We start from the raw sequence: 13,238 nt of genomic DNA, 5'->3' as shown, positions 1-13,238 counted from the left end.
TAAAATTAACAAACGTTATATAAGCCATGCCATATAAAAAGCAGGCTATTTTAGAAATATGTATATATGTATGTATGTACATCATCTTGTATAACAAAATTACTGCACCATACCCAAAATCGATCGAAAACACAAATATACAATAGGAAATTTGTGACTGTATATTTGATCAAAGGGTTATTACAAAAAGTGTGACGCAGAGTATTGCAACTTATAAAAAAAAGGTAATTTTTGTTTTAGTTTAATTGATTTTGCCTTAGTTTAAGCATTGCTTAATTAACTTATCTAATATGCCTTAGTCATAAATATTTTTCTCTCACGAGGAGGCGACGATAGTCGGCATTTAGCCCACCACGAGTAGCAAATGTCACCACTAATAGAAATCGCAAATAACGGACCGATCAAAAAACCGTTAAACGTCGTTAAGGAGTCAGACATGCCCAAAACATGCAGCTGAAGAGCGGCACCGACCCCGGCGGCGAAAGCGAACATGGCAAGAGGAAGAGAGAGAAGAGAGAAAGCAGTGTTAAAGAAAATTTAAATCGTCAAGTGCAAAGGGTTGTAGAACATTACAAATTGAACAGTATCGAATATATTTTGATAATTAAAACAAATTCCCTTGATATTAAATGTACATATGTATATTTTCGAAAACTCGAAGTTTTTTCGGTTATAGTCGTATTTTCAATCCGATTTTATGTCGCAATTCGGGTTTTGGCTTGATATATACATATGTATGTACATAAACACGAAATTCTGCATACCTTATCTCAAACGCTTTAAATTAATGTGTTATCACACACATACATATGTACATACATAATAGAGCCCTTCTAAAATTCATTCCTTGGTAGTTGAAGCAGATGACGTCATGGAGGACAGGATGGGGGATGAGCTTCACGCCTTTACGTGCCCCTCTGCACTTCAGCAATGTATGCCGCACCAGGTGGCGACATCAGTGCAGCAAAGGATGGCATTGCCGTCGGCAGTGCAAGAGATTATTGATGTACAAACAATCCTGAGAGGCACCATGGAGCAGATGGGAACAGTCCTAGGCGACCAGCGTCACAATAGCGGGATTGATGGCGACTAGGCTCTGAGTGCCTGACGTATAGAGCGACAGGTTGCAAACAACTCGTCAATTTTGGGAAAGGTGCCAAAGAAGAATATCTGCAGCAGGCTTTACAAAGGACGCATTTTCTCCCAGTCAATTTAGCTTAAGCAAGGGAAAGTCGACGGTAGATTCCCCTAATACCTACAATAACTATACGCAGCCACTGTTGGCTCCTTTACCCACCAAGTGACCGCTGGGCCTCAGTTCTGGGACCACTCCTCTGGAAGTTTCCGATCTGGAATGAAATTTCCGATCGATTATTGGCATCCCAGATTTGATGGTCCTTGTAGACCTCTGCAAGAAGCTGAAGGTCGCAAAAGAATCGTGCAACCGCAGCTGGACTCGAGTCTCCTGTCCACCTGTCGAGTTGTTGTTGTTGTTGATCCAAACATCAGCGATACTTTCTCCCTGATTGTCCAAAATGCTGTGCTACTCTGCGATCCTAACTGGAGCTGAGGATTTGCTGTTCCCAGCTATGGACGCGAATTTTTGCACTAGTGATTTATGATATGGCACTAGTCATCGCAGGGATTGTCCAGCTAACTGAAACAGCCGCCAGCTATAGAGCTCAAAATGAAAGCGGCATAGCCCGATTGGATGGCTCGCCAAAGGATCGCTGAAAAAATTGACTGATTTCCAACTTGGCAGCCTGGAACTGAAAGAACGGCCAGTACGCCGAAGGATTCTTAGGGAACAGGCGACCGCTGGAGGAAATTGTGCCACGACCCATCACGGTGGACAATTTGGCATTGAGTATGCAGGAAAGCATGGAAAACTGCACCGCAGCCAGCACCTTAGATAGAGCTGAGCGCAGCAACCGATGTCTACATAGATATACACGTTGGTAAGTTGTAAAGTGTGCATTATTTTGTCTAATTACGTACCATTAAAGCTATTGATTAATGCCCTTGGCATCGGCACACGTTCCGTTCTCTAGTTTATACGTCACGAACTTCTTCAATGTCTCATATAGCGTACAAAGATCATGTATATTTATTTAGTTGATAGACCTCCCCATATCAAGCAAAAAGCAATTTAAACAAATTCCAATTGGAACCACACAACAATTTTAAACAACAATTTTTAGTCTGTTGTCTTAATATAGAGCTCGGACGAGGGTTTTTATTGATCCGTGCTCGTATCAATGTGTCTTCAGTGTTGGCTGCTGGGCAAGTAGGACTAGGTATTTCTTCCAATTGTTGGTCCATAAAGAAATGCTTGAAGGTCCATCTAGACAAGCTTTCTAAAAGGTACAACTGCACGATAGTAGGTGACCTTATAACTTCTTTGACATGTGCAAGAGGCGTTTATGCATAAGAAAGCGTTAACGAAAAAAACAAGTATTTGATACTTGAAACACCTTATCTTAAAGTAAAATGTAAATTACTTGAGTCGAAGAGTTCGATCTTACTCCAAGAAGTATCTTTGATCCAATTTTAGTCATTTGGTATTATCAAATTTGAAAGTGAGTTCTAATCGTACACGTTATAAGCCATTCATACTTTATTTAAGTACAATTTAATACATATCCCATAAAGTTTGGTTCTTGGAAATGTATGTTACGGGCAGAAAGATCATGTCCATCTGGGTAAACGCGTCGATCTTGCGAGCTACAAGACCTAGAGACTTGAAAATATCAATATAAATCCTCGTATATCATAAGCAGAACGAGTATATTATGTTTGTTCGATATATCCTCACATTTTTGTAATATCGCTATCGATCGCTTGGGAGATTTTGGTAACGGTGATTAAATTTAATCTGCTCCTGTGGTGAATCTTTGGGGGCATGTTTGCACATGAAGTCGTTTCCGTCATGTTTGCTGCAATTGCCCATATATTGTATTTATAATTATAATTACACTCATAATTATGACCCATGCTCCTGTCCTCCTTCATCGCAGTAAGATTTGTTGACTATCGCGCTTTTTCTCTCTAATTGGTGTAGGGCGCGTTTTATCATGCCATCTCTTTCCGATTCGTACTGGGTGTGCGCCACAAATCCTTTGTATTTCCCAGTCGAGCAAGTAACAAACATTAATGCCATAATTGAATAATTTTTTGGTTAATTGTAGGAATCTGTCTAAACAAGATTAAATTAAATATGAAAACGGGTTTGAAAGAATGCAAATAAGTACCATCTCTTACGTCTACGTTCCTGTTTTCTGAAAATATATGACAGAGTCCACGATTTTTTGCTTCATTTTTGATTCTTTGCATTTCATTGCAGCCGCTTTTTCGGGATTGCTCCGCAGCAATCATTTTGTTTTCGCATTTTCGTTGATGTTAAAAGTCAGCTGTTTACGTTTTTTCTAATTGTGGTACTAAAAAATACAACATTTCCTTACAGATATACTGACTTTTTAGTATTTTCTCGATTATTTTGCAACACTCTTTTTGTACAGTGGCTATGATAACCTTATTGGGATTTAATAAGTTTGACGAAAGTGTGACCAGAGGGTCGATTTGCCAAATTGTTAGTGTTCGAAAATTTAATAAAAGGCGGGCTTTTTTAAAATCGAAAAAGAAACAGTTATTTTTAATGGCTACTTAATTTACTTGATGCGGGACGAATTAAGTTATCGATTGTTTAGTATTAGGTATATTCTGAAAGTATGTATTTTTGCCCTGTGAATGTACAGGCACATTGTATTTGGCTTGTTGCCGCCATCACTTAAATGTTAAGCTTATTATTGTCGTGAGTTAGAAAGCCGTAAGAGGGAAGACTGCGGTAAGATTCTGAGGGAATATATATTTAAGTTCTAACCTATATAATCCGTTCAGAATAAAACACTTGCACTAGCACGTTTTGCATTACGCTGTCTCTATTAACATCGGAGTAACATGGCCAGAGGCCAGGCGTAAACCCTGCAGTGTTCAAATTGCAACTCCACCTTCGTTTGGCACGCGACATTACTATTTTTTTAAGATGAAAAAAAGATGATCAAACTATAAATGAGTTATTTTTCTATATAAGCTCACATAGGTGTGTCATACAACAAATAGTTTTTCATACAAAAATATAAAACTTAGACAAGAGTCAATCTTATACACTCGTGTTAAAGTTATATGGGACCGATTCAAGAGAGAAACGGGAATAGGAATAGAGTAAAAATGTAAATCGTTTGCTTTTTAATATTCGTTAGGTATAATGGAATCAGGCTTTTATTGTGTGTACATTATGACTATATGTATATATAAAAAAAAAAATGTTGAATTCTCATGGACTTTGGTCTACTCGCGCCATTCGCCAATGATCTGTGATGAGGGCACCAGTTCCAGAGGGCCGGGCGCATTGGCTAGGAAGGGTGGCAGCGCAAATCTAAGAAGGTGATTTGCAATAAGCACGAGAGATGAGTAACCACAAAAAATACTTACCTGGGTCTAACGGGCGGCGCTTGACGCATTGCAACAATGGGCAGATCCTTAGGCCTGTCGCTTGCATTGAGCGCCTTGGCCTGCACAAGATTGGAAAGTGGCGCAATGCCAGCGTCGACACTCTCCAGGGTATTGCGCACCACTGGTGGCTGGGGGGAACGTGCTCGCGGCTGGGCGGCAATCATGGGCACCTGCATAAAGCGGAATAGGCGCGGCGAGGCCCTCTCATTGGATTGCGCAACCATGTCACCGTTGTCAATGTCAAGGGCAATTCCAGTGTCCACGGGAGCAGCTGCTCCTTGTGCACCACCAGCTGGCGCAGGTGGCGTGAACATGGCCGAGAGCTGGATGGGCACAAAGGCAGGCAGGCGCACGGTAACTGGTGCTCCGGGTGCCGGTGTCGGTGCAGGTGCAGGAGCAGGACGTGGAGGCAGTGGCGCCGGATGCGCAGGCGGCGCTGGACGGTGTGGTGGTGGTGGCGCTGGTAGGTGCTCGTGTGGCGCTGCCGTTGGTACTACATGCTCAGCTGGCTCCGGTGCAGGCGGCTTGGTGTCTTCATCGGCATCTTGCCAGGCCTCCAGTAGCGTCAACAGCTCATCCTTGGTCATATGGCCCAGACCAATGGGATTGAAGCTACCGATGGTGTTCCAGTCCAACGACGGTGGTCCATAGAGCGAACGCTGGCCACGCGCGTAGACCAGCTGCTGGCCTTCGATGCCATGACAGAGCAGGAGGAGCAGCCACACAAGACTTGAAGTTGACATTCTGCTGGTTGTTGCACGATTGTTGCTCCGATTGCAGGCGTTGCGCATTTTTATATTTTTATGTCGCCTGTCGTCCAGTTTTTTGGACCTGGTCCGGAAAACGGAAGCGCACGCACAGAGCTGCGGGTGAACTGGTTATAAACATGCCAAATGGTCACTCTAATCCATGCGCAAGTCACGAATCCATATGCGTACCTTGCCAATGACCAAGTCCAAGTCCAAGCCACATCTCCAGTTTGTCTGCAAGCCACATTTGATGCCCTCTTCAAAAGTGCCTCAAATGGGGCATGATACAACCTTTATTGGTTACATCTCAGATGAAGAACTACATTAACTTCGTAGTTGAAAAATTCGGGCTATCAGATTATTAATAGTTAAAAAATGAATAGAATTACAGTAACTATTTACATACTTAATAATAATAATAATCTACCTTTCCATTTGAAGTCTTTCTTTTCATCCAGACAAAAAGCTTAGAATTTATATAAAGCTTTACACAATATTCCATTATATCAGACTTTTTCTTTTAATTCTGAGTATTAACACTTTATTTTAAGTAAATTTTTGTTTTGGTTTTAACGTATTTATATTGTGCGTAAAAATGTACTTTTCCTTTAAAAAAAAAGTTCTATAAATTTTAAATAGATATTTTAACAAATTCATTTTTAAGAAACATTTGCATTCGAAGCGTAACGTTTTCTTTATTTCTATTGTGCTTTGATTTTATTTAAATTTATAGTAAAATGATTAAATCAAACGAATTTTGACAAATTGACATCCACGTTTTGGGAAATTCTTCCAATGGAATGCATACTTTATAAGTATGTGTTGCTCGACCACAGAGAACTATGTGAGTATGGCGTGAATTTTACATGGTATCACTTAGTCGAGCATCTATGTGCTGGCAAATGCTCGTTTTGTTAGGTTTTTTTTTATATTAAAGGCCAGGTGCCTTTATTGCCAGCGTGGGTCAGTTGCTGGACAGGCGCTGGCATAGCAAACCAGTTGCCTGCCGATCTGTAACAGTCAACGCTCCATTTTGGACTTGGCTGCTTGTGTGGATATCTATGTTGATTTATGCGGTGTAATCTGCACAGCTCGAGGAAACGTTTACAAATTTTTACGGACTTATGCGGACAATGCATTCATGGGTACTCATAGCTATTTCATTTATTGTCGTGCGACGTTTTTTCTTACTTTCTTAAATTGTGTTTTTACCTCTTCTGGGATTTTAGGTAACAATTTATAGTACTTGTTGGGAGGGTGGCTCAATTAATTTGTGTAAGTGTCATAAGAGAATTTTCTTTGGAGGAACATAAATTAATTTTTTCTAGTTCTAGCATTCTTCTTATACTTTAGTTTAACAGTCCGATGTTAACGAGATATAGTGAGGAGCACAGTTTTACTAAAGTTATCTTGAAGAACAAACTTTCTTTTTCATACAAGAACTCAACCGCTTGTTCTTGTGGCAGCTTTTCAATAAAGAGGTCCGATCTTCCCGGCTCCGACAGCAAAAAGGCAAAGTTTCATGACTAAAGATTGGTGACACGAGACGAGCCTTACTATACAGACTCAGCTGTTGTTATTGATCAATAACATATATATAGCTTTTAGTCCGATCCCAATTTCTTTACAAAATAATGATTCCCTCCACAAAGTAAGGGTATGCATTTTAAATTTGATCATTAAAATAACCCCACATAAGCAAATAAATATTAAAATCCAATTTAAATACTTACGCTCTCTGCTAAATAGAAAGTCGCTTGTAAAATTTTGCAGGGGAGAGTATGCTATTTGCAAGTTACTATCTGAAAGTATTTATATATAGATATTTCGATCTGAATCAATCAATCAGTTGAATACCATATATAATTCATAAACACAACGACAAGCAACGGCCACTATTTGATTTGCTAACGATCCACATTTTATCCTCATGATAAGCTTATCCTATTAGCCATAATATCAAAAAAATTACTTTAATATTTAACTTTTATCAAAAAGTTCAAAATAACTGTAAGCGAAAACAAGCGAGTATATCGAACAAAATTGTATTCTCTTCTTGCACTTATTTACCTGCCGGATAAATATGCACTATTCCTGCTTGTAAATTTGAAATGCAACTCTGGCACATTATATGACTGCACAGTTAATGGCAATTACATTTTCTTTGTGCGACAGTTGATCAGAGCGCGTAATTAACATTATCAGCGGCTGCATCAGACTGTGAAAAAAGAAGCGACTGGCGTCATTTACAATAAGTGCTGCTAATCGGCTCGACATGCGTTACGCGTTCATCACTTGACCCACATGCAGCTGCAATTGTTCAATTCACCTGTTCAATTGATAAGTTCGGGCGTTAATGACGACCCCATAACAGTGGCAAAGAAAGAGAAATGAAGGCGGCCGCATTCAAAATTGATATTATCAGTAATGAATCATGAATAACGAATACTGAATAATGAATAATAATGTCCAATAAGCGACCAAGCGATGTGACGCGTCTATTGCCATGACAATGGCCAACAACGCCAGCGATGCTCATTACATAAACGGGCGCATTGCACCACGGCCGCCCGATACCCAACCACACCGCCCTCCTTGAAATTCCAAATGTCTAGCAGTTGGCGCAGGCGCAGTGGCAGTGGCAGACGATGACGACGTCGAATTAGCGTTAATTGTCGCAGCTCTTGGCAGCGTTGACAGTTTTTTTTTATATATACCCTTTGAAAGTGGTTAAGAAGGGCATATGGGTTGTGAGCATGTATGGCATGTAACATCGCTGACGCCTTACAGTATATTTATTGTTGCTAATAAAATTAAAGAATTTTGTTAGAATAAAGGGTATTGCCACAATAACAATTGTAGGTTTCTATTAAATTTTATTAAATATATGGAGTAGAGATATAGTGAAGGGCAATCGCTGATCCGAAGGGGGACATGGGGGACGCTATATATCCATATGGCTTAAAAACTTAATAAATACCGGACTATAAGCACCGAAGTAATTCAAGCATGCATTTCTCATACACAACCTCAGCTCGTTGCTGGGCATAGGTTATTTCATAGTCGAGCACTTGCGACTAGAGCTCTCTTTCTCGGCCCGGCTTCGCACCCCGTAAACGCTTAACAAGATTGGTAGCGACTGGGCTTGGGAGCACTGAACAGCTGGCAGGCGTGGCAAATAGCAATACGAGTCCGACCCATTATGCAATCGCGGCGCTGCGCTTAATGCGATTGGATTTAAAGACCCTTTTTGGGCGGCTGGGCTGGCGAAATTGCCGGCGAAAATGGCCCAAACAATGGAGCTGCTTTCCATTGATAAATCAGCAATGTAAACGGCCAGCGTTTGCCCACAAATCAGTCGCTTTTACCAGCTACATTTTTTGTTTTTGCCGCTGCTGCTTTCTTAAGGTGGGAGTTTTTATTTTTGTGTATTTTTCTTTACTATTAGACGCTGTGCAGAACCCGTAAGCGCCCTGACCTAACCCAAGTGCCAAGCTTTGCATAACAGCAACAACAATGGGTGGGCCGCAACGCCAACAGCAGCAGCAGCAGCAGCAACAGCAGCAGCAGCGGCAGAGGTTCAAGTGGCAGCAGCAGCAGCAGCAGTTTTTGGCTTTCCCAGCGAGTCACGACCGGCGCAATTTTCTTGTCACTGTCACCCGAAACGCGCGGCACACGCAACAAAGCCAAGCAGCAGCCGCAACAGTTAACAGCAACAGCAACAGCAGCCAAGAAGACAAAACAAACAAACAAACAGCAACAAAATATAAATATAAAAAAAAAAGCGGCAACAGCCAAAAGCCAAAAAACAACAGCTGCGCAGCTGACGTCGCAGTCGGCAACAACAGCAGCAGCTAGCGTCAACTGCGACAGCGACTGCCAACGATTGCAGCGCGCTGATAACAAGAAAGCAAACATTTTTCTTTTTTTAACAAGCCGACGAAGAAATGCTCTCTGTTCCTGCATATCCATTGCTGTTGTGCAACACTAAAATGCTGTGCATGTCTAATCTCTTAACTATTAGTTAAATTTGCTGCTAAATAACACTTAACAGAAAGAAACCCACTTATAAATTTAGGTTGCTTTATTACAAAGAAAATATCATATGACTTGAAATTGAAGTTGAATGAAGTTGCAATCAAAAGTTTTCCACCCATTTTTCACCCTTGCTGGTGGATTTTACAAAATCGTTAAAATACGTATCCTATCGAACGAAAATAAAAGTCCTACACGACTGACAGACTTTATTCAAGTTTAATTTACTTACTTTACTCCAAGGCCACCTTAAAGCGAGCAACAAATTTTTTCCGATTTGCCCCACTACAACGGGCGTTAAACTTGGATCAATATAATAAGGAGCTCAACAGCAGCTCATCTTTATTTCAAATTTGGTCATCCTAGCTCTAAATCTGTAAAAGATAATCGTGATATTGGTAACATCGCCCTGCTATGCGATTCTCATGAATTCAATTAGGATTACAGATTTTCGATTTGATTTGATTATAATTATAATTATGAGTTTTATACTAACAAGTTGTGTTGCTCTGACCTTAATTCGTTCCCTCTTTCTCTTCTTCTTGTAGTGATGTGTATTTGGAAAAGTTTCCTGCTAATAGATGTCAATAACATAATGTGGATTTTTGGGTAAGTACTTAAAGACAAATATATTTTTATATATATAACTTATAATATATGTTAAGCAATTCTAGTATATATACATACATACATATAAATTTATATATACAAATGAGCTTTTACTGCTCGACTGACGGACTGCAAATCTTGAGGCTGTAATTTGCACAGAAACTTCCTTTTGGCTCAGCACTAAGACGGGAAAACTAGGGGGAAAACGTCGTTTGAAATTTGTAGGAAAAGCAGACACAAAAAACGTAGCTATCTAAGTGTGTTCAGCAAACCTTTATGCCTTCGGTGTTTGAACGTCGGAGCAACAAGCGAAAAGTCGCCGGTTCAACTCAGGCATCAAATTTATTCTGTTGCTATTGACAAAGAATAAAGTTACTTATGTCTGCCTGAAATTAACACGAGTTGCAAACAAATGCTACTGAACATTTGCCATTTCAACAGCAATCTTGAGACCCGGGCAACGCCGGGTTATTTCGTCTAATACATAAATAATATCAATAATTATATATATATATAATTGCTTCTGCGAGCGTATACAACAGCTTACTCGCGGAAAAAATATTGCAAAAAGCTACAACAGCAGCTGCCGTTGTTGTTGCTGCTGTCGCTGCCTCGGCCGACGTCGCTGTTGCGTCGCTGCCAGCTGCTTCGGCTGGCGGTTTCCATTTCATTTTTAAGCAAACGCTCGACGCGTTCAGCGTTTTAATATTTAATTCCCGTCGCTCGCGAGCGGTTGAGCTACTGCAATTGGCAACAAAACGCGGCCGCTGATCGAACGTCGCCAACAAAGCGCGCGCTTCTCCTTTTTTTTTTTGAGTGTTAAAAAAAAAAGAAAACAGATTTTGTGTGATTTATTTTTGTTGCTGTGTTAATTATTGTGCAATTGTTTTAAGGATATTGTCAGTGCCTTGCAAACTGTGATAGAAATGTTGCCCTCGACTGTGCTGCTTGCGTGCGTCTGCGCCTGCGCCGTCTCGTTGCTGCCGCTAATTGTGGCACGCAGCTACAGCAATGGACTCATCTTTTACGAGCTGGCCACGCACACGCCCTATTTGCCGCCAACGGTGAGCGTGTCGCGTGGCCGCAACCTGGCCAGCGTCAAGTACTCGGAGAAGGGCTCCATTTGGTCGACATTCGGGCAGCCGTGCGAGTGCCGCGCCGCGATATGCGGCTGCTGTGCCGGCCTCAAAGTGGATCAATACAAGTTCGATCAGAAGGGTAGGTAACCAAATGCCTGGGCTGCCGTTGCTCCAGAGATCACAGATAGAGATTAAGTGTTGCTCCATGTGTCCAGGGATCATGAAAAAGTCCCACTCATTTCTCTAAAAATCTTTTCTTTTGCGGCACTCGACCTGTTTCCATCTCAAGTGTGTAAAGCGTTTAACTGTGTTGCAACTGTGGCATGGCCGACACATTGGCAGCCAGACAACAGTAACAAAAGCAACAAAAACAATTTGTTGCTGCTCACATGACATGCTCGCATTTGCCAATCAAAATGCCACAAATCGTTGGCGTAGTTTATTTTTGCATGTTGCCGCTCGGAGCTGTGTTCGCTTGGCTTCCAATTGGAATTGCAACTTCCACCCGCAACTTTCATTGCACTGCGGGCAACACTCTCGCAGACTAGCATACACATACACTGACACTCACACACACTCTTCCGTCGATCGAACTGTTGTTACTTTCTTTCTAACTAATTGCCATCTGTCTGTGCGTTTGCAGTTTGCGCCAACATCACATTCGTGCCACATTTGGAGGAGGCACAGCTGGAGGTATATCTAAACGAGCGTCCCTCGTCCAAATATGGCATCTCTCTGCGAAATCCATCGCCCTTCTGCATACCTGTCATGATGGGCGTGCCAATGGCCATGTGCGTCCAGCTGACTGATGTGGCGATGGTGGGCAACAATTTGAACATGTGCATGGACTTTGTGGTCCGACTGGCCACCACAGATCTGTTCGAGATGCATTTCCAGTGCATGCGCATGGGTCTCGATGGCGTTCAGTATGTGGACAAGAACGGCAAGCCAGTGCTGCCGCCCAGCGATGCGAAAGCCGATGAGGATGACAAGGATATACTCGAGTATGACTATGCCGAGCTGCCGGAGGACGGCGATCAGCAGACTGAACAGCCTGAGATGGAGACCCAAACAGAGGCCGAAATCGAGTCAGAGCCCGAGCCATTGCCAATTGAAAGTGAAATGCTTATGGCTGGGGATCATGAGCTGGCAGTGTCAGCCAGTGACAATCACAGCAACGGTGACGCTGATGTGGAAGGTGAAGGTGATGCCGGTGTCGTGGAGGCGCAGGCGCAACAGGAGGAGGCGCCACTGCTTGCCGCTGACAGTGCTGGCGAGAGCGACCTAAAGCAAAACGAAGTAATTGAAACAATTACCAATTCAATAACAGGCAACAAGGCGCCAGCAGCAGCAGCAGCAGCAACAGCAGCAACAACAACAACGTCAACGACAACGTTGAAACCAGCGCAGCTAGCAGAGGATGAAGTGGAGGCCAGCGTTGAGCAGCAGCCCACAATGTCCGAGGAGGCAAAGGAAGAGGCTGGAACAGCAACAGCAGCAGCAGTTGCAGCAATGGCAAATGACAGTGACAATGAAGTGAATGTGGATGATGAGGAAGAAGCAGAGGAAGATGACACTGAGCCTGAGGCAGAGGAAGAGCCAGCTGAACCGGCAGAGGCATTGTCCGAGGAGGGGCAGCAGGCAGCGGCTAGTGTGAACAAAACCGATGCAATGGCCCAAACGGAGGAGGTGCAGCAAACTGAGGAGACGCCAGCAGAGGCTAATGATGATGATGATGAAGATGGCGATGATGATGATGATGATGACGACGATGATGGTGACGATGATGGTGATGATGATGGTGATGATGATGGAGATGATGCTAAAAACGATGAAAAGCTGGCGCTAGCCCAGGAGGCGTCAGCTGCTAATGACAATGAAAGCGCTGTCAGGCCTAACGACAGCAACAATAGCAACAATAATGAGCCAAGCCGTGAAGCTGTTGATGGCAATGCTAATGGAACTGGGGTTAAGCCGTTGCAACTGCAACAGCGACGACTGCGACGGCTGCTGCTGCGACAGCGCAGCGGCATTTAATTGTTGCAGCAGCTTTGGTTTCAGCAGTAACAGCTGATTGTTAATTTATTATAATTGTTAATGAATTGTTAATGCTAAATGCTTGTTAATTAATACATATTTATTGATAACGTAGAAAAAAAAGTCAACAAATAAAAGACTAAGCGAAAGACAAAGTAAAAACAAAAAAAAAAAACAAATAGAAAAAAGTATAAAAATTAAAGAAAACAATTGGAGT

At 42.1% G+C, this 13,238-nt stretch overlaps 2 protein-coding genes and 1 long non-coding RNA gene across 4 annotated transcripts; 1 reads left to right on the top strand and 2 right to left on the bottom strand.

Annotated features, from left to right (window-relative positions):
• Positions 1-4,310: 4,310 nt before the first annotated feature.
• LOC135427441 (uncharacterized) lies at positions 4,311-5,371 on the bottom strand. Its single transcript, XM_064680961.1, has 2 exons — positions 4,492-5,371; positions 4,311-4,435 (listed from the first exon to the last, which is right to left on the bottom strand). The coding sequence occupies exons 1-2, from the start codon at positions 5,301-5,303 to the stop codon at positions 4,348-4,350; spliced, it is 900 nt and encodes a 299-aa protein (XP_064537031.1). The 5' UTR covers positions 5,304-5,371; the 3' UTR covers positions 4,311-4,347.
• A 4,174-nt stretch (positions 5,372-9,545) lies between these two features.
• On the bottom strand, positions 9,546-10,208 carry LOC135427517 (uncharacterized). 2 transcript variants are annotated; one of them, XR_010436081.1, is made up of 3 exons: positions 9,988-10,208; positions 9,811-9,912; positions 9,546-9,670 (listed from the first exon to the last, which is right to left on the bottom strand). It is a non-coding gene; the product is annotated as an uncharacterized LOC135427517 (long non-coding RNA). The 2 variants fall into 2 exon arrangements; XR_010436080.1 differs by having other exon boundaries at positions 9,984-10,202.
• Positions 10,209-10,762: 554 nt separating this feature from the next.
• LOC135427420 (ribonuclease E) lies at positions 10,763-13,144 on the top strand. Its single transcript, XM_064680932.1, has 2 exons — positions 10,763-11,123; positions 11,628-13,144. Exons 1-2 carry the CDS (start codon positions 10,832-10,834, stop codon positions 13,019-13,021), a joined length of 1,686 nt encoding a protein of 561 aa, XP_064537002.1. The 5' UTR covers positions 10,763-10,831; the 3' UTR covers positions 13,022-13,144.
• The last annotated feature ends 94 nt before the right edge of the window (positions 13,145-13,238 follow it).

The sequence above is a fragment of the Drosophila montana genome, unplaced genomic scaffold (genome assembly GCF_035044405.1).
Source record: "Drosophila montana isolate Dmon_TW-CO22-7 unplaced genomic scaffold, ASM3504440v1 contig_2178_1, whole genome shotgun sequence".
In the NCBI taxonomy this organism is placed as follows: Eukaryota; Metazoa; Arthropoda; class Insecta; order Diptera; family Drosophilidae; genus Drosophila; species Drosophila montana.
The sequence above is the reverse complement of the archived record's forward strand: the minus strand, read 5'-3'. Positions and strand labels throughout refer to the sequence as shown.